Source organism: Bombus vancouverensis, chromosome 10 (assembly GCF_051014615.1).
Source record: "Bombus vancouverensis nearcticus chromosome 10, iyBomVanc1_principal, whole genome shotgun sequence".
In the NCBI taxonomy this organism is placed as follows: domain Eukaryota; kingdom Metazoa; phylum Arthropoda; class Insecta; order Hymenoptera; family Apidae; genus Bombus; species Bombus vancouverensis.
Window position 1 is genome coordinate 186,979 of NC_134920.1, and position 22,232 is coordinate 209,210.

Below are 22,232 nucleotides of genomic sequence, written 5' to 3' on the forward strand. Positions count from 1 at the left end.
AGTTCCCATGATTGGATACTTCGTGCGGTCCGTCCAGTTATAGATGAGCGTAGATGTTGGGACTTTTGGACCTTTGTTAAATTTTCATTGCGGTCCACTGTGGATGAGAACGTGTCGTAGAAATAGGCACCGTCAAATTGGGGCAAGCGGACCTCTGGTAAAGTGATTGGTGTCGGCTCCGGTTTTCCGCATGTATCGCGTGTTTTTGTTGGCGAAGCGGTTATTGCTGGTATTTGGTCAAAGAGATTTAGGATCCGTATTTCAATCTCCAGACGATCTTGCGATAAAGAATCTGCACGAGCAATTTCCCCCTCATCTAACGCTTCTAATTCATCTTTAACCGCGCTGATCTTCCTCCCATTCTCGTCGAACGATTTACGGCAAGCTATTAAAAAGTTCTTGTCTACCCGTCCAGACGCTTCATATTCGTCGAGTTGACGCTTCGTGGTTGCAAATCGGCTGACTAAGGCGCTTCGTCTCCGCCGCGATGTGCTGATCGGTTCAGCTTGGACCATATTTGATTTTAATAATAGGAACGAGTTTACCTTAGTCGAATGGACGTTGTCCGGTCGCGAGGGCTGGAGTGCAAATGTTTTAGGCGACGTAACAGTTAGTATACCATTGTATAAATATCTCAATACCTGATCGTTATTTTTACAACCGCGGACGCTAACAGAAAATTATTTTACGTGAAGATACAATTATGGAAATTGATAATTGTTCGACTAATCAAATTACATCGGATGCAATTTAAATTCTAGAGAAAAATGACGCGCCCGGGAGAATAGATGGCGTTAAATGCAATGATCCAAATTGAACTGAAAAGTCGTTATGTATTTAGAGGACTTGTGTGTAGAGGATGGTTGATCGTGAGATTTATTAGACGAGATTGCCCGTTGTAGAAACCGTCAAGTATATTTTAAAATGATTAAATAAATAAGAACAGATAATGTTCGCAAAGACACTCGCACTAACGGATTCGCTCAGACAGTGTATAATCGCTCGCTGATAACTTGTGAGTAACTGATCAATACTCGGTAGATAGTCGGTAGAGTCATAGGACGAGGCGGATCGAGAGCGACTCATGTTGTTGTTGTGCCTTGCAACACGGACTCCGCCTTGATGAACGAAACATATCGATAGGTAAACTCCGAACAAAAGAAAGTCGCAATAATAACCGATCCACCAGCGCAAAATGAAGCATCGAAGCAAGCATGGCTCGCCGTTTTCAACACGTTAAGCGATCAGATGAACCAACTGATGGCTCAGATGTGTGCGACGAGTATCAACCATTATTCGCGTCGGCGATCGAGATTGAAAAGTCGGAGTAGATCGAGGTCGCGAGAAAGAACGTACGATTCCGGCCTGTGCTATTATAACCAGACATTACGAGAACGCGCGCGAAAATGTCGATCCCCGTGCAATTGGAAATAGGGAAATGCGACCAGCCGTCCGTAAACGCGGCATACGACGACGGCTTGGAAATCCGCCGCATCTGCGTCAAGGAAAAGCTGACAAACATTTCGGTTTTAGTGGGCACTGGTGCCGACATATGTGTTTATCCGCGCAATAAGGTACGTGCGAAATCCTGCGACCATACGTACCGGAATCGTTACGACGCACTGTATTTCAGTCGCTGCATGGGCTTTCCCATCCGGGGATACGAGCTACGAAAAAATTGGTGACGACGCGTTTCGTCTGGCCGTCCATCAATAATGATTGTCGAACGTGGACGCGACAATGTATACCGTGTCAAAGGTGCAAAGTCACCAGGCATGTATCCTCACACGTCGGAACGTTAAGAACGTTAGCAGACCGGTTCGAACACATATACTTAGACATTATCGTCATGCAATATTCGCGAGGTTGTCGATATTGTCTAACGAGTATCGATCGTTTTTCGTGTTGGCCCGAAGCCGTTTCCATTGCTGATATGGAAGCGCCACCCATTGCCTCGGCCCTCCTTTCGACTTGCATAGCTCGTTTCGGCGTCCCCTTAAAAATAACGACCGACCAAAGACCACAATTTGAATCGCGACTGTTTGAGGAGTTATGCCGGTTGCTCGGTGTCAAGCACTTAGGCACGACGGCCTATCATCCCGCGCCTACACAGACAACTGAAAGCGGCAATCGAGTGACACGATACGAACAACTGGGTCGAAATTCTGCCGATAGTACTATTAGGCATTCAAACCGAGATAAAGGAGGGCCTAAATGCAACGGCAGCCGACATGACTTACGGCACCGGCATACGATTGTCGGCGGAATGTTTCTTAGCAACCAAGCAGCGGGCCAACTCGGAATACGCGAACCGGCTAAAAGAACGGATGGAGAAGGTCAGGCCATACCCAGTGACGCGTCATGGCGAAAAGAATATTTTCATTTTTAAAGAACTAGAATCATCGCTGTATGTTTTCTTGCGCTATAACGCAAGGCTCTTTACAGCCGCGGCACAACGGGCCGTTTAAAGTTGTAAAAAGGGATGAAAAAAATTATATTATTAAAATAAGTAATCGCGACGTGTCCATAGACCGATTAAAACCCGCGTTTGTAGTACCGGACGATTTAGAGGAAAAAACCGCCGAATCTCGTAACGTACTGATTCCGGTAGGTTAAGCGAACGCCCGCGACGAAAGCGATGCAAACAAGAACAATCGAATAGCGGAAGAAAACACCAGGAATGAGTACGTTACGCGGTCTGCGCGAAGAGTACGTTTTCGCGATTGGTTTCAGGCAGGTTTCGTGTAAGAACCGTAAATTGTCGGACACAGAATATATTGTATATGTTCAACTTTTAAAATTGCGACGACTTGCGAGAATAGTGTAAATAATTTTTTTACGAATATGACCTAATAATCACGTTATCACTGGTAGGGGGTGATGCAGCGGCACATGAGTCATAGGACGTGGCGAAAAATATCGATAGGTAAACTCCGAACTAAGCAAAGTCACCGTTATGGGCAACCGTCGATCTAAGATGAATTCAAATTTTCTGACTCCCCCCCCCCTCCCCCAATATAAATAAACGGACGCGATCAGGAGAGAGTTAGTATATACAGAGTATATACGAATTATCGATCAATATCTACGAGTTATTATCCGAGACATTATCCGAGTTATAGTTATCGAGTTTTTCGCGAGTGATCATACCCTAGCTTCGCGAATATATTTATACGCGCGCCTCTCGACGGTATTTATGTTTATTCTTATTTATTTTATTTATTCTAAATATATTTGAATCCGTTTAAACTGGTGTAGTTAAACTGTAGTTAAACTGGTCGGGGGAGAGTCGGAAAATTCAAATTCGTCTTCATTCGACAGTAGCACGTAACGGCGACATTGTTTTGCCTGGAGTTTATTTACTATTACATTATGTATGTCCTAACGATATTGATACTCCAAGGCAAAAAAACAACAACATGATTTGAATTGTCCTCTAGCTCATGTGCCGCTACATGTACTTTCAAGGACCAAAACTGGCACAATTCCGCTTGTGACGCGAAACGGAGATTATCATTTCACTTCCTTGAACGCATTTTGCCATTGAAAGACGCTAATTTCTGTGACTTGCTTTATCTCTGTCATAAATGTTTATATTTAAAATTTCATAGTTTTTGTGCAAACGTAAAAGGTAAGTAAATATTAATAAATATTATAATAATATAATATAGTACTGTATAATAATATTAATAAATGCTTCGCTATTTACTAGTTTTATGTCCATTAAAGTATATTGTATTTTTCATTAGACTACTTTCATTTTTATTTGGTGTAATAATAAACATATACGTTAATATTCATTGACATCAGTGTAATTGTAAGCTTCACTGTAAATTTAATAAAATTGATAAGAACGGAATTGTTAAAAGGGTATATATGTATAATTAAACTAGATTTTATTCTCAACGTTACTCCATTATTTTACTATTGTTCCATATAAATATTTTTTTTTATATAATTTACATATGTTTCTAAGTTAAGTGTTTGTATTAATTTTATATATGTCATAATTTCAACCACAATATTAAATTATGGTATGTATTATTAAAAAGTGTAGTTTAATGTATATGTCGGAGATGAAAAGAACACCGGAGCCTTTGGAATTTTGGATAATCCCGCAACATTGTAATCTAGAGTTCACTATAGCTGTGATTAAACAATTGTAGTTACTCAATCCGATTGTAGTTGTTCGCGAGTTGTGATAGTGAGCTTGGGCTCGAGGCGACAGCCAGTCGCCGAGCGTAGCCGCGCTCAGGGGATGAATCCTTTGTCTAACAAAGATATGGAGTAAATCCATAGCTCTCCTTAAAAGAAATATTTGTGGCGGCACGCGACAGTAAACGGTTTCTGTCCCGTAGCTCGCCACACGCAGACCCTATTCTTCGAGTAAGATGATTGCCAGATGTAGATGCGTTTCCGCAGTACATGTTCAGCTAGGCTGAGGGCCCGTCATAAATCTTAGAATTTAGTTGACTAAAGTCCTTCAAACAAACAGTCTTTGTCCCAGCTACGGGAAGATAGGAGAGCCCTATTTTTCAACAAACGGCGTCTCCCACTAGCAACTTTCCCTCGAGGGCGGCTAGCATCTTTTTCTAACCACCGATATGGAAATTGACCAATTAGTAGCAACGCCAAATTCCCTCACCTTCTGAACGAAGGCTATCCTCGACGAATCCGATGATCTTGTGTCCTCGGACACGCCCCATCATAGCTTTCCTCTGCAGCATCATCGCGACGGAGAGTCATTCTCTCGTGAGGTCGTATTAGCGAGTTACTTAGAGTCTGTACGCTCGGTGGATATTCCACGTTTTCGCAAAGAGTCCAACTTAGATTTTTGTGAGCACGTACATCTATCATCCCGTTGACCGCGGATTCGTTATTGAACCAAAGACCAACATCACTAGTATCGCGAGTGTCCAACCGCCACGGTTGATTGTCAAGTCGGTAGTATCCATACTCGTATTAACAGACCGTACCTTCGTTATAACCCAACGATGGCCAATTCCAATGAAGATTTATCAAACGTCCACAACCCTACTCCTGACGCTTCTCCGACATATATATTAAATACTTATAAAGAATTTATTTGTAGATTTTAAATATGAGTACTAGATCAAAGAATGAGATTAAAGCAATGATTACCAAAGATATATCGAATATACATGTCGGAGATGAAAGGACACCAGAGCCTTCCCTTTGGAACTTCGGGAAAATCCGTAAAACTGTAATTGAAGTTTACAGTCGTAATTAAACAATTTGCCGTCATCCTGCCCAATTGTACTTGTTTGCGATTTGTGATAATAAACTTGGGCTCAAGGCGACCATCCGTCGCCGAACGTAGCCGCGGTCAACGGGACGGGCGCTTCGCCTAACAGAGGTGTGGAATTATAGTATGACCCTCATTAAAAGAAATACCAACAGAGGTACTTGACAGTAAAACATTCCAACGGTTCCTTCGGAGAATGAATACCTGATGTTGAGGCACGTACACAGCACAGGTCCAGTTAGCCCGAGGGCCCGCTATAAAACCTGGGTTTTGCCGGCAATTAAGATTTTCCAAACGGACAGACAGTCTTTGTCCCAAACTGACCAATTGACAGCGACGCCAATTTCCCTTACTTTCGGAACGAGGGCTATACCCGACGGATCCGATGATCTCGTGTCCTTAGACACACCCCGTGATAGTTTTCCTCTGCGGCATCATCGGAACGGGAAAGGCATTCTCGCTCGCGATCTCATCGATTAAAGAGTAACATCTTCGCGATCAGTGGTTATTTCACGTTTTACTAACAAAGAACCAGACTTAGACTTTGTGAGTACGTTCTTTTGTCATCCCGTTGGCCGCGGATTCGTTATTGTGCCTGAGACCATCGTCACTAGTGTCGCGAGTGCCGAACCGCCGTGATCAATTGTCAAGACTGTAATTATACTATCATTGCAATAAACTACACCTGTGTGTACTGTACCAATGGCTAATTCTCGAGAAGATTCATTTGACGCCCACAACCCTACTCCCAGTGCAAATCCGACATATAGATACTATTATAACGTTGTTAAATACATTCTAAATTTTTAGAGGAAATGTGGAAACCGATCTAAAAAAAAATGAAAGGGGTAGAAGTAGTTCAGATGAAAAAAACACACAAGGTCCTACAAAACATAGTAAAACAGAAAAGAATGTTTTAAGCGAAACAATTTCAAGGAGGATCGCTGGTACTTCACAGATACATTCACAGGATCATCTTTTTATAGTGGAAGATGCAATACAGCCAGAAAAGATGGAACCATTAAAGTCTTCAATGACAACAAGAAATAGTAATATAAAGAGAATTTTTTCACAGAGTGAAAACACGGAGAGTAAAAATTCTAATACTATTGATGATACAGTAATCGCACCAACAGGAAATGATATTGAAGAACTTTCAATGTGCGAGAATGCACTTGAGATATTTACTTCTCTTATGAATTCCACGATGGACATCAATTCTACTTGTACGCAGAAGATTAGATTAGAATCTTTATCACCAATAAAATTAAACGAAACTGTAGTAATTAATAAAAACTTGACTAGTAGTATAGGAAAAAATAATGAACCTAAATTTACATCATCGTCGTCAATAACATTGCAGGATAAGATGCAGCAGATAAAAGAAACGATGACAAACAAAGAGTTTGATGAATTACTCACAGAAGATGAGTCATCCCCTGAAGCGAAAAAGTCTAAAGCAAATATTAAGAAACAAGGAATTAAAAAACGACAAAAACGGCAGAACAGATCTATGACATCGAGCGAAGATTCGATACTTAATACTCCAACAAAACCATCTCCGAGGGAAAAGAATACAATTACAGGATTCCAGGAAATAAGAAACACGTATAAATCGAATTCTCTATTGGATCAATATATCAAGGTATCTGTAAAAAAAAGAATTGAGGCATTTGAACAGGCAGGCATGAACAGTCCAAAACTTGCTGTTAATATTGATGCACCAACTAGAATAACTCGAACAAAAACATGAGAACAAAACACTAGAGCTGCTGCACAAACAGAAGCTTCGGAAAATGCAAACATTGCGGAGAAAGCGATTGCTCATAAATTAGCACGATAGTCGCTTGCAAAAACCAAAAAAATTCTATTAGCAAAACAGAATAAGGACGTCGATTGTTGACGACTTGGCGAGTCTTGTTGGTTTATGAGGAGATATATTTGGAAGGTTTACTGTGAGATATTATGACGACCGGCTACGAAAAAGGGCATTCTTAAGTTAAAAATAAGGATAAAGTTAATAAAGGAAAGAAAATTACGACACAGGGGTTTCGGAGCCCCCAGGCCCCGTCGGCGACTGGAGTAGCGTCCCAGGCTCGACCCGACGGTCATTATACGACTGGACGAACGACGAGAGATTTAACGAAGATTATCGTTGTAGCTGTTATACATGCGTGTAAAATTAACAAATACGAGTAGTTTTACTGTAACGTTATTACATACTTCCTGATAATTTCTCGTTATTTATACCATGAGAAAGAATCAACGAGGAACTCTTATCTCGAACGTGGATCTATTTGTCGATAATGCATGCTTGTAATGCTCGTTCATACAGTGTAAATATACGTGTAGATACGTAAACCTTTTATGACTTTTGTATCAAAGGCAGACATGCTATAATACTCGCAAGTGAAATATAATTCCACGAAAGAAAATGGAGAAAAAGAGTTTCTTTGGCAGTATGTTCTTCCTTGTTCATTACAAGTTTCCACTTTGTTGTGCTCCTGTTACATTATAATCCTGCTAGATTCACGCGCGTAAAATTTCACTTTGTTGTACTATATCGCATCATCACCATCTGTCGAACATCTGTGAGAAACGCGGTTTACTTTGTCTAAAAGCGAGAAAACGTCTAATTTAACAAATAGGATTTTCATCAACAGCGAGAAGGACATATACGATGTAATGGAGGCTGTAATGGCGTCCTAGGTCTTACGGTGGTTATCACGATGCCGGAAGTAGCGTTGAGCAGACACGTCAAGGGGGAATCAGAATCGCTATTGGGAAAACCATCACGAACATTTGTTGTTTGCGTCATCAAAATTCTATCTTCTGAGATATTTTTCGCGTTTCCGAGGTCATCGCCACTGTCCTCATCTTTGCTTTACGACGTATAATATCTCGATTTTACGGTAGTTAGAAATTTGTATTAATTGGGAGAACCTTGCAAAAGTACGCAGATCTGCTACGATAGTTAGATAGAGAGTATCGGCAGAGATCTGTTCCTTTATCGTGAAACTCTCTCGGACAACTTAAATGTTATAGATATCGGTTCTCGCAGCCAACCATTCCGTAATAAACGTAGATCGTCCAAGAAATTTGTCCATTGTCATCCGTTAATTTCGCGCACTTTTGCTTTATTTTAGCTACGTGGGAACCTATGGGAACCTATCTTAATCCGTCTCCTCTGTGCTAAATATCGTTCACGCATAGAATCAAAGTTACATAAAACCGCGTACAATTGCATCAGGGAATAATTTTCTCGTCTCGCAGGGCGAAAACAGGCTCACGAATAATCCCTCTGTCCTGGCTATCGAATGTACCGCAAGCACGTAGTTTCAAGCGTCCGTTCTCTAGAAAATGCGAAACAATTTAAGGCCGACGGTCGAGTCAACGGTGCGACAGTCGAGTCGGAAAGATCAGAAAGACAAATCGTCATAGTCCGAACACACCGGGGAGTAGAAACGCACTTCCATGATCATTTGTATCGTTGTTCGTAAGCTGTTGATTTTTCTTTTTCTGCGACGCTGCTATACCCTACGCTCTATGCTCTATACCGTTCTTTTGCACGCTATTTGCGTTGTACGCGAACTTTTTATCACTAGTAGATTGCGAAAAGGTCGAACCCGCGGTTGCGATCGCCCGCAATAAATATTTTACGTTCTCGCTCGAGTTTTACTTTATTTCAAGGACAGTCAAGTTAAGCTATTGCTCAGCTTCTCCTTTTATATCACGAATTTTACGTAACAATGCGTAAGTCAAGGCGGATGTAGGTCGTAAGACAAAGGAAAGTGTAAATAAATAAGACAAGGTGTATTTAAAAATAATAAGTTATTTATTATAATTTATTTAATATGTATACAGGCCATTCGTATTATAGTGGCGATAGCTAGCGTTAAATTAACAATGATAATTGAATGATCGAATGAAAATGATCGAAGAAGAGACGAAGCGAATTAAAAACTATAGTTGCAAATCAAATCGCGCTCATACGCAAAATTATAAAATACGACAGTATTAAATTAACCGATGAAGTAAGAGTAGAACTTGACGAATATATGATGAATACCACTAAAGAGAGACTACTAACAGATTCCATTCGATGAAATATTCAACGCTATAAATATGTACTGTTTATCGAAAATTATAAGAAAGCATTATGACATCACCTGTATAACACAGCAATAGAAACGAAATACAAAAATTATTAATTCATTCTAGATATATCAAGGCTAACTGTATTCGCTGTCACAAGTAATGTTTTCTTTAAAATAATTGTACCTTTGCTAACAGATTCGGCATGGGATATAGTGCGAGTATACCTCATACCAACCAAAAGAAGCCATGCATTTCTGGCACCAGTAGTTGAACATCCAATATTTTTTACACAACAATATACATACATGAGCGTTGATAATGAATACCTCGATCAAAAGTCTAATATAAAAATAGGAATTACAATGTGCAAACAAACACAAGCCATACACGATAAGAAATCCATTCACCATTGTGCGTCAGAAATCATCAACTTTTGCAGAAAGATAGATATTTGTAAATTTGCTGTTTACAAAATCGAAGACATGACTTTTTGTCGTTATTTCTATACTCAGAGGTAAGATGACAATAGTTATTATTTTATTGAATGGATAAATCTATCACACTGTTCTGAGCCAAAAAACCGTTATTGCACGCGCTTACAAAAACTAGGGATAAAAACTAAAAGGCATCTTAAGCATATCGATTAAATCAATCGAATGTAACTAGGATCACCCTTTAGTTACTATTTCTTATAATTAACGCATCTGCATATGGATGGCGAGCACGAACTCACGTTGTAATTTTCAACACCCCCTCTCATCGGAATTCGAATGCTCGTCAAACCAATGGTCATTATATGAGCACTTGGCTTGCCCAAGCTTTTCGTTAGTAAATTAACATATAGTGAATTCCAATGATTCCTTTTTGGAAAATCTTACGAATATATTGATGGCGGATGTCTATATGTTTCGTGCGACCATGGAATACTGGATTTTGGACTAATTTGGCTGTACTCAGGTTGTCACAATATATTTCGGTTGCTCTTTCTTCAGCCATCATATCAAACTTGCATAGAAATCGTCGCAAGTATACGGCTTCTCTAGTGGCTTCTGTTAGCGCCATGTATTCTGCTTTGGTGCTGGAAATTGCTACACTTTTTTGCTTTCTAGATTCCCATGATATAGCACCATTCGATAGTTTGAATATGAAGCCAGTTCTGGATTTTCTATCATCAACATCACACCCCCCCCCCCGCCAGTCGGAGTCGACATATCCTGTTATATCATCACCAATATCCCTGAAACACAGACCAATGTTAGACGTTCCCTTAAGGTAACTGTTTCGACCGTTCGCGGAGAGACGCGATCGCGAGATAGCACGTCAACGAGAGTTGTAAGTTCCCGTTACGATTAAATAATCGACGCCACGAACTGATCGATCCCCTTATTTCGATTATGATAATAAGGGTAGTTCAATGAAATTCCACGGAATTAACACAAATAATGTTTATTTCAACAACTTATTAACTAGAAAGATATAAATGGAACAAAAAAAAATGTAACTGCGTTTGGTTGATAAATAATGCGCGACATATGAGATGTGTTGACGGTTCGACTTCTCGAAAAGTTCTGAACGCCTTTCGATTTTTTTTCGTTTTTTCTGGAAGGCGACCCCCACTACGTTCGGATCACGCCACATTCTTTTACGCGAGGTAAAATAACGGCCACGAGTCGACGTTTCTGGAAGTCGCCCTGCTTAATGAACCATGCGCTTGCCACTACAATGTTTGTTTGCCGGGCAGACGCGACGATCCGTCTGCGACATTATAGTGCTGCGATCGACAGTTAAGAATATAACCTATGGTAAGCCGCATGGCGTAACAGTAACGTCAGCCCCTTTTGGCGAATAACCAATGACTTTCCTTTGGGTTGTTATCAAAACAACTTTGCTTTCAATGGGGTAGTTGCAATTTCCGCATCCTCAAGACCGAATTTCCTCACCATATCTGTAATATATTACTCTTGACATACTTTTATCTCTTTGGTCTCTTTATCTTGATAAAATTGCAGACCCAAACGAAAATTTTATGCAATATTCTTCGAATGTCATACTTTAATGTACTATTGCTTTTAAAAAAGAAATTTTAACTGTATCGTCAGAAAAAATTCACAAAACACGCCTTTTTTTGTACGAATAAACTTTAACCCCCCCCCCCCTCTTAATAATGGATATACAGATTTAGCTTCATATTGGCTTCTTGAAAATCTTGAATGCTGCAAGCGATGCTCTGTTCTTACCGCCGAGTTACTTGACTCGTCTAGGGGACCGTCGCCCTATTATTTAGTGAAGTGAGAGGAGCCGGTTCACTATTGAGCTATGTTGCTGCGGTATAAACGTGAAGATTTCCCCTATAAGTTTAGAGTTTGAGCTTTGTATTGTAGTATTTAGCCGTTTCTCCAAGGACAGTATTAGGGTTGTGGTTCATATTTAGCCATCAAATATATCGCGATGAAATAAGGGAATACAGAGGTTAGGACAATTATCTAGTTATTATTCGATGGAATTTGACTGCAAGTAATTTTTGAATCACTTGTTTCACGAACGAATCGTATTTATTTGTTTCGGTCTTCGTTAATATTCCAAATTCTCTTTTGCTATCGGCATTTTAACACTAATAATAAGCGTTGAGAGCAATCTTGATGTGAACAGGATGATCAAAATTTTTACACCACACGCAACAAGGTTGATTTGTATTATCCTCTGGAATCTGGATTAATACGTTCCTCTGGATCATAATTAATTTATCGTTGAATTTAACGCTGCGGCAGTCTGTTGCAGTTAGAAGCCACATGGCCTAAACGTTGGCAAGTCTTACATTGCATTTTGTTTGTCAAATCTAATTGCTGGTGAAAGGTCGGTGGCAAAATACTGAAAATCAGCCGAAGATCAGAAATTGAATAAAATTTCAGGCTGGCTTTTGACACTAATGTCATCAGGCCCGGTCACATAACTGGTTTTAAAAGTTGAGAAATCAATTAATCGGAGAATATAAGAATTCATCTAAACTTAGATGAACAAAAGAAATAACGATAAATGTACAATTTTAAATTAGATCTTTAAACCAGTCATTTGACTAGCCCTGTAAGGTTAGTGCTTATTAAATAGTTTAGTAGTCGTTGCGCGACATTTTGAATATTCATTCGTATAATAATTAGCGAAATAACTTTCCTTCGTTGATTCCTCCGCCATAATTTATTTTCATTATTTACATCCTTCACTGTACATTTCTTAATTCTCCGTATTCAAGATATTTCTAAGAATAAAAATCATTGGATTGGTCAAAATTTCAGATACTATGTCGTGATAATAAAAATGTTATAGAGAAAATATGAATGGACTTCAAATTTTTAATCGTGAGAAAATTATTCTCTTGCCACATTTTTCGCTTAGGAATAAATAACTTTCCTCTTTTATTATTTTTATATTAGTATTAACAGCGAATACGCACTTAAAAAGCGCTTAACCCTTCTTCTGCGGGTCATTTCCGACCGGTAATTTTAAGTAATTTTTCATTTTCTGCATGCTGTTGTTTCAATCTTGCTTTCTTTAACGAAATTAAGATTATAAAGTAACTAAGGTAATAAGTTAGACAAATGTGTCTGTGATGTTGCCAGTAGGGCTACGAATTATTGTACGATGTTTGTAAATATCGGTGTAGAGAAAGAGTCGTGCTGCGCAATTCGAAAGATTCCTGCTGCGCAATTCGAAAGATTCCTGCTGCGTAATTCGAAAGGAAGTTCTCCGTAGAATAGGAATGTTTTTGTTGATGTATACATTTCTTTGTCTAGTAACGTGTAATCGTTAACTGCTTAGCTGCTTGTGTCACCGGCTCGTGTGTCCCCCCTTCCATCGCCACTTTGGAAGTTGCTATGCGAAACTAAGGTACAAGAAGTCATTTAGTCGTCTCATTTCGTACCGATAACGTGGATAACGTTGCGTCAGGTTTGTAACGTATTAAAACCTATTGGTGGCATCGGTTCTTTATTACTTTCATTAGTGTATTTTTCGCATTATTCATTACTATATTTTTTACCATCGTTTAACTTCGTAACATATGTTCCTTTGATAGAGGTGACGCGCAACTAAACTCAAGTACTTTAAAACAAGATTTCTCATGCGTTTCTGTAGTATTATTTAAGTATATTTGGTTGTGAACTTTCGAATTCTTGCAAATATTTTCAACTGTTTATAACGCGGGATTATAGTGTATTAGTGTATATCTCATATTCTAGTAACGAACATTCATAGTATAATTCTTGCAAATGCTTACATTGCATTCATGGTACTCGTAAAAACATTTGTTCGATGTCGAGGAATATCTTATAATTTTAAATTAATATTTTTCATACGTAAAAGAAAAGTAGCAGTATTTTCTAAATAAACGTTCGATAGAGAAAAGAAGAAAAACATCGAAACAATATTTCGCTTCTTTTCTACTCCCCATTCCACCCCACCCCACCCATAAACAACTTTATTTTTAGGGAATATTTGTGACCACGTGCAATGCGGTTTGTAGAGTCAGTGTTTGCTGCGCAAAAGTATTTTTCAATATTTTCAAATCACGGTCGTTTTGATTAAATTCAATTAAATAATCACACGCGAAAGTAGTAAAATTTTATCAAACAATTTTCCACGCGACATTAGAGCTCTTGTTCGCCGGTTATAATTTTTGCGGTCGTGGTAATGTGGTCTTATTTTATATTCTTTTGAACATTCTTTTTCGATACTAGAGTCAGTGCATCAAGAAAACAAAGCCTCTGCAGGAGCTCGAGAATGTAAGTAGTTTTACATATTGTATTTCAATTTGTTCTATTTATTATATTTTTTTTGAAATATTGTTAATTATACAATAAAACGATTGATAATTTAGAAAGCTGTAAATGTCCTTTTTAATTGAAATAAAGTCTTAAAATCTTAACATTAAGGTACAATAAAACTGTCTGATACGTATCAAAAATCAGTGAATGTTTTATTCTCAAACTTTTATATTAGAGTTTCAATTTATATACTTATTAGAGTTTAGTCTTTATTGTTGTTAAATTTCCATGCTTATTATTGTGTATTAACAATATTAATGATATTTTCTGTTTTGTTATAGACATATCACAGCTTGAATTTCTTTGTCTTTTTAGGAATACTCCAACGGTGGCTCAAAAGCCAAGAATGTAAGTAACTTCACATATCTTACTTGAATTATGTGTATTCTGTATATTTTGCTTTGAATACTATTGATTAAGAAATACAATTTGATTCAAAATTTCATAGGTTAGGGTTTTCTAAGATTATTCTTCTATTAAAATAAAAAAAGTGTTAAAGTCTTAATACCAAATTATAAAACAAATGACTAATATATTTAAAAAATCGTTAGACTTCTGATTTCTAGATTTTAAACTTTTATATTAGAGTTTAAGTTTTTACATTTATGGATGTTTATTAGAATTTCAATCTTTATTATTACTAATGTTACGAGTGTAATAAATTTCCATTTTTCACAATCTCCAACATTCCAAATAATCAGCGATCACTTATCGTGTTTTGTTTTGTAACAGATTTTTCATAACCTCCATTTCCACCATTGGATTTTCGACAGTTCCTGCCTGATGTTAGTCCTTGAAATGATATTTGCTGAGATAATGCAGTGTCGATGGGAACGTTTTCCGCTTCTCCGCTTCTAATGGTGAGTCGCATGCGTTTTTGTTCCTCCGGTCACTCAATCATGTCGTAGGATGAAAGGTCCGAATCGGCACGGGTGACTGGTTGTATTATGTGGAATTTTTTGCGAGCATAGTGACCGCGGGTATTTTTTACACCCGTGAGTAGTAACATTTTTTTTCATAGCTTTATTTATTAGTTCAGGATAGGTCTTCTTACACATCGCGATTATAATCATTAATTTTTTAATAATTAGTTTAAACATATAAATTTGAGAATATATTCGTGGTACTGACAAATATGTATAATAGTATTCAGTATAAATATTTGCAAAAGGCAAATATCTAGACGAATATACTTGTATGACATAAATACACTTAATCTTAAGCAATGAATTTTAGTATAAATAAGAGGTACCGAAGGAAAAATCGGATGCCCTCCGATTTCGTTGGAATGAAAGATGCTATTTTTACTCAATGATAATGACGATACATGCAATAAACGATACATTCATTTTGTGACAATATTAATTGTAATATATCACATTCTTTTGTTTGACTTCAGATACTATAAACGTAAGTAGAATTTAAAATATGAATTAAAATTTATTTCTTTTCCGTACAAGAATCTGTGAAATTTTATGTGCAAGAAGAAACTTCGCGACAGGCAGATTTTTGAAACAAAGCAATAATTTTGAACACTGTTTGTTACGTCGCGTAACACTCTACCTAGCCCAGGCCACACACCGCGGGCAATATGGCAACCAGATGTCTTCGGATACTCGCAGCGTATCCTCCATAGTTTCAAGTACCTTCCATAAATCTCATAGATTTCCTAGAAAAGGTCCTTCAAACGAAACAAACATCTGGTTCCGAGGAATTTCTAGAGACTATTGTCTACCACGGCTGAAAATGGAAAGTTAGTTTTTCTCACGTACGCTGCAACTTTCCTCCCACTAACCACTTTCTCTCGAGGGCGGTTAAGACCCTTCGTTTAACCAATTAACGACGAAGCCTACTCCCTCACTCTCCTAACTAAAATCGTCACGAACAAATCCGATGGTCCCGTGCGCTAGACACACCCATCCTTAGCTTTCCTCCGACACAGCATCGTCTCTCAAGACAGTGCTGATTTTACATCCTTCGAACGGTCAACGTCCTTCCACCGGGTATACACACCCGCAGATCAGTCACTCACTCATCTCGTACATACGCATCAGCGTAACTGTCTTCGTTATAAGTTGTTGGAATAAACGGTGAAATATAACTTACTACTGTGTCATATTCATTTAACCACCTCTGTTATCTTAACCGAAACAGGGGAACGACTACTTCGCGGCGTCGATTCACCGAATCGTAGCGAGAATTTACGCCTCTCGCTGACGCGTTTTTCTCGCGACCGCGTCTCTCCGCGAACGGTCGTAACACTGTTTCTGCATTTTTGGAAATGTGCTTTGACGAAGAGATTGCCGAAGATTATTTCTATCTTGGTAATGCATTTAGAGACAATTATTCTATTTCATCGAGTCTTAGTCTTTTTTCAATTAATGTTACTTTTTTGATAATATTAAAATTTCAGTAATTTATTAAATTAATAAAGCAGAGTTATTATAATCCAAAACGAAGTAATAAAATGTAAAATCAAAGGACGTTAGTCCGTTAAATACAAATGAGACAAACTAATCATGCTTTTAGATTAGGATTTTCAGATTTAACAATTGCCGTGCCCATTGTCAGGATGTCATTCACGTGCTCAGGTGTTACTTGAATGGGAAAAAGACATTGGGCACGATGACTATAATTAATGCAAAAATTTCTCAGCTGCTGACCATGTGTTAGGGTATCGTGCACGACGTATTTTCCATATTGTGTATGTGTGTGGTTAGGCTGTGGAATTGCGTCGTTTTTCTCATTCGCTACAACTTAAGATACGAAAAATGTGGAGACGTATCAATACAATCACAATTCGTGGTAATATTAGCTACACGATTAAGCGTAACCACGCTGTGGAGGTGAACCTCTGATCGGTTAGACGCGTTTTCGAGTGACCAACCTGTTTCAGGGAATTTCATTCGAATAATCGACGGTATAGCTGGCACCAATGAAACATGTCATCGTCTCTGGCTTTGCCCGTCGATTTTTTTAATTTCGCGGTCGTGATCGCGAGTAGTTTTCGAAACGAACTTTAATATTGCTCGAGCATGCAAATGCAAACGGACAACGATCGCTATATGATCGTTGTTCATCCATGTGCACTCGGATCAGCTTCCGCGATTTATGTTTTTATTTCACCTTTATACTTTATTTTTTGGTTTGCGATTTTGAAAGTCTCGAGCTTACATGAAACTTCAGCGGGCATTGCGCCCGAAGAAAGAAGAGGTTACGAGCCGAAGAGGACCGGCAAACTGCCATAGAAGAGGGCAAGTACCAATGACTCCCCATCCTCTGGACTATCCAGAGCCCGGGAAGCCATTCTTGTTACTACTTTGTCACTACGCTCGCTTTTAGTATTTGTAGTAGTAGTAGTACTTCTTTTCTTTGGCCGATGTATATAACAGATAGTAAAAGTTAAAAGACAAGTGTTTGTATGTATCGTCGGAGAAAGGGATGAACGTATCGGGTTAAAACAAAAACTAGCCGGACAAGAAGGCGTGGAGACTGTACCGCGGCTTGGTAGATAAGCTAGATTTATGCGACGAATACAGAAGTTCGTAGTCAGATTACGATCGATCTGTCTGTACTCACGATCGCTTCGTAATCTCCAAGTTCGCATTCGACGAAAACGAACAGCATTGTACTGCCGAAGATTAAAATAGTTTAACTTTCGATTGATTATATTGGTAAAATGCAATTACGTTTCAGAAGTTCCGAGTTGACCTGTACGTTCTATCGTTTCGGTTTTTTAAAAAAAGGGAATTCAATTGTTTCAACTATAATTTATATTACATAGTTAGTATTCGATACAATATTCATCGTTATTAATTGCACGCGTATATACGAACTTTTACGAAATTGTTAAGGTATAGAGAGGATTCGGAAATACAAATAGTTCACTTTATTTCGCACACAACAGCTATACTTATATATTACACTCCGAAGACCTCGATAACCTTCTTGCACGCACGCTTGTTGTCAACCGACTCTTCTAGATTCTTCTAACAGGCTCCAATCGTCTTTTGTCTCAACTGAGACCTGGACGCCCTCTGACGCTTACGCACACATTCACATGTACAGTATAACTGTATCATCTAACTGTAACGATTTGACGATTCCATGAATTTTCATTGTTCGAATCGCTCGATTAATGTGATATTACATCGTTGAATCGCGTCAGCAGTGTTTAAATGTGATTGTTAAATCTGTCAATAAGTTAATTAATTTGGACGATTTAATAATCTATTCTAATAATATTATTTGTAGTAATTAGAGCACGTTACATGTGTAGGATTCTCAGAATTAATTTAACCGGACCGTAACTGATACTGCTTCCTTTTGTATCTGTTACAACAAATCAATCAAATACATAGTAGTTCGTATCGATTAGAGCGCTAGAAATTTCAATCACCGAGTAGTAACGATAAAGACGAACAATGAAATAGCGATATAAATAGAATAAACGACAATAAGAAATACGTGCGATTAAAAGTCATATCTCAATGGTAATTAAAATCGTATGCTGCAACAACGTCATTCTTTTAATCAACCATATCCTTTTCTCAAATTTTTCAACTTTAAAACGAATAGATTAAATTGTGTTCGTAATTCTAATTCTACTTTTACCGCGCAAATTTTGTATTGCATTATACGATGTACTGACCGATCCGAGACGAATGTAAAATATCAAAAAAAAAAAGCGAACGTTATCCATTCAAGTTCTTTAATTAACGTTATAACTATAACTAGATCGTATGCTAATTTATCTTTTATTTACATGGAAACGACAGAAAGCAGTATTCATCCCTGGCGCGAGTCTCCTTCAATTTCCCTTCCTTTGATTATATTTCGCGCGATGCTAAAGAAAGTTCTTTGGTTAATGCTGTCTCAATATTTATATCTGCCGGAAGCTAATTGTTCAAAAGAGATCCTTTTATTTCACGGGCCGGCCGGAGCGTCGCTTCTTCAGCTCCGTGTTTTACCTTCTCTCTTTCCCTTTTCGAATCATAATTCGAGTTTCAAAGGAAAAGCTAAGTAGAATCCGAAACAAAACCACGTGGTCAGCCAGCTGGTAATTATTAACGCGACGGCAAGAAGGTTGCCGCGATTAATAAGGGGAAAGCAAAAATTCCGACGGAAGGAAATAAGAGGGAAGAAGAGAGAGGGATAGCGAAGAGATTGGTTGAATAGCCCGACAACGTGTTTCACCTACATGCACACACCTGCGTTGTAATGTTTTGCAATATGATATTATGCGGCACTCACAATATGACAGGGTATTATCCTCACGCAGCGCGGATTTCCATATTGCGGCTAACGTGGCATTACGCGAAATCAACTGTACAACTACGAGTTTGCCGTTAAACGTCGTTAGCTACCGCGCCGTGAGTCTAAATGCACGTCGTGTCTCAATATCACGAGGACTTTTCTCGATTACCGACCTGTTAATCCACAATCGCCATTTTCTAGCGGAACAACTCGCGCCTAAAATATTTATATCTTACGTTGGATGCTCGACTTCGATTCCACCAGAACTGCCGTTTCATTTTTGCCAAATCGGATAAATAGCAATTACCATTTTCAACGTATAACGTAGAATCGAAGTGTATGGAATAATGAGGGAACATCGTTCGTTTGCTATTACCAATTAAAGTATGAATTTTGAATGAAACGTTCACTGTGAGCTAAGAACTTTCACGTACGAAGAGTAGAAAAACGAAAATCACAAGTCACGTTTCTCGGTTTTTATAGAAAAACAATTTTCAATAACAAAATAGTAGTAGAACAGCTGAAGGTAATTGTAGAAAATATATAGAAAAAAGATAGCAAAATAGTAGCTTTTATACTTAACGATTATTAACTAGTAATCCGTTCGTAACGCGACTTGTTAATTATTATACGTAAATACATACAGCACGCAATCGCACGTATGTATGTTGGTCGAATATACGTTTTCCTTCTAGAAAGTAATAAAATCTTGTTCCAAGCTTTCAAACTTTTTGATACTAAATCCTTACTATATAAATACGCTACACTCGTAATTAGCCTCCGTAAGGAAAGACCTGTTTCAGTTAGTTACCTAAAAAAATATGGAAAATATTTCAGTTTTTAAGCTCGTTATACCGGCTTCCTAATTATACCTATTTTTGTACTGGCTAACTAACGTTCAATTTCCTTTATTATCCTTACACGATAAACACGTACAGAATGTCCTCCTCCTACGTCTCTTTGAATATTTCGCATATAATTAAAAATTACGTGAAAACACACGAAAACGTTATTAAAGTGTACCATTAATGTATAATGTTGCATTTGAACGAAATAAGTTTTACGTCGTTACTTTTATTCCATACAACTATATTTACGATAAAGACTTACAGTCTACGTAAGATCTAAAAAAAATATCCAAAATTTTAAGGTTTAGAGAATGGAACAAATCTCTGCTCACGTACCGTTTCCTTGATTGCGTTCATAAAAGTGTGAATTTGCGTGAACATCCGCATTGCTAAAGATTTGGAATGGTCGATTATAATTTCGACGATAACGTCGATAATAGCCTCAAATATGATTTAGACTAAAATTATATCTGCGAAGAATGGCGAAGAAGAAACGAAGAAAAGCGGATAGGAAATATTATCAGGAAGCATAGGAAGCGATTAGATACATTAAAAGTAGCGTTAAGTAAGACCAATATAAGTATGTCGGAGATGAAATGAAAACCGGAGCCTTCCCTATGCAATTTTGAGGAGGCCTTTTAATGCTTTAGCCCAGATTTTATCATAACTGTAATTAAATAATTGTCATCTGTAATTGTTTGACATTTGTGAAAAGCGAAAGTGGGTTCGAGGTGACAACTGGTCGCTGAACGTAGCCACGGTCACGGGATAAACGTTTTGCCTGACGAAGGTGTGGATTGGTTGTATTATTCTCCCTAGAAATCACATAGAATTGTACTTTAGAGATGTCGATATAATGGGACACACGTTGTATGAGGAATCAATCTCCAGACAGATATTGCCTAGCAACAACGATTGGAACCTTCTCGATGTTTCCAGCGAGAATACAACAAACAAATGCAGTCGTATTACGAAAAAGATTTTAATCAGGGAGGGATTCGTGTGATCGCCTTGGAAAGTGATACATCGAGTAATTTTTTCCGAGTGATTCAGCAAACGTATTTTTTTTGTGTTATAAAAATTGTTTAAAGTTTTCCCGTTGACCGTGGATTCGTTTGAACCCCGGATCATTGTTTATAGCGTAAATTAAATTCAATATTTGTAAATTTATCAATCGTTAATTTTCATTATTCGTTAAAATTAGTAAATCGTAAGATATATTATTCGTTTCTTTTATTGTTCGATAAAACTTATTATTCTTTAATCTAATTAATAATTTAATTTATCATTTGTTAATCAATCATATCATTTACAAAATTCATTATTCATAATATTTGTAAAACCTTGTTTATTCGTGTAAATATATTCTCTGTTTTGTAAAACAATGGCTAATTCAAACGAAGAATCGTTACGCGCCTTAAATCCTAATGTTAACCCGACATCAGAAGTGGGATCAAGCCCAAGTGTCACTTTGGAACAACTCATGAAAATCATGAACCAGATGACTCAGCCTAGGGAGCAAAAGTCGAGTATGGAACCTAAGGATGTAACGTTGTCACGTTTTGATCCTGAAGGCACGGGCGCTGATCCATTCGCGTGGTGCTCATACACAGATGTGATTTTGAAAGACTATCCGATGCAAGATAGTGTGTTACTTTCTGCTTTAAATCGTGCCCTAAAGGGATCTGCTGCACATTGACTTTCACAAATAGTGCGGGGTGGAAAACTTTCCTGGCCAACGTTTAAGGAACAATTCCTTTCGCGTTTTGGTGGCACAGAGACAGCCGCTACGGCATTAATAAGGATGTCCAGAGAACGACCGACGGAGACCGAAACTCTAGAAGCTTACGGTAGTCGCCTCCGTTCCATGTTGCAGATAAAGATGCAAGATCTAACGATGCCCGAAGTACTCAATGCCTTAACTCTTTATATGCTAAACTTACAAGA

The 22,232-nt window shown here is 38.1% G+C and overlaps 1 protein-coding gene and 1 pseudogene across 1 annotated transcript; both read left to right on the top strand.

The window, feature by feature from the left end:
* Positions 1–2,231: 2,231 nt before the first annotated feature.
* LOC143303266 (uncharacterized) lies at positions 2,232–7,194 on the top strand (annotated as a pseudogene).
* A 14,475-nt stretch (positions 7,195–21,669) lies between these two features.
* LOC143303264 (uncharacterized) lies at positions 21,670–21,984 on the top strand. Its single transcript, XM_076622257.1, has one exon. The coding sequence runs from the start codon at positions 21,670–21,672 to the stop codon at positions 21,982–21,984; it is 315 nt and encodes a 104-aa protein (XP_076478372.1).
* The last annotated feature ends 248 nt before the right edge of the window (positions 21,985–22,232 follow it).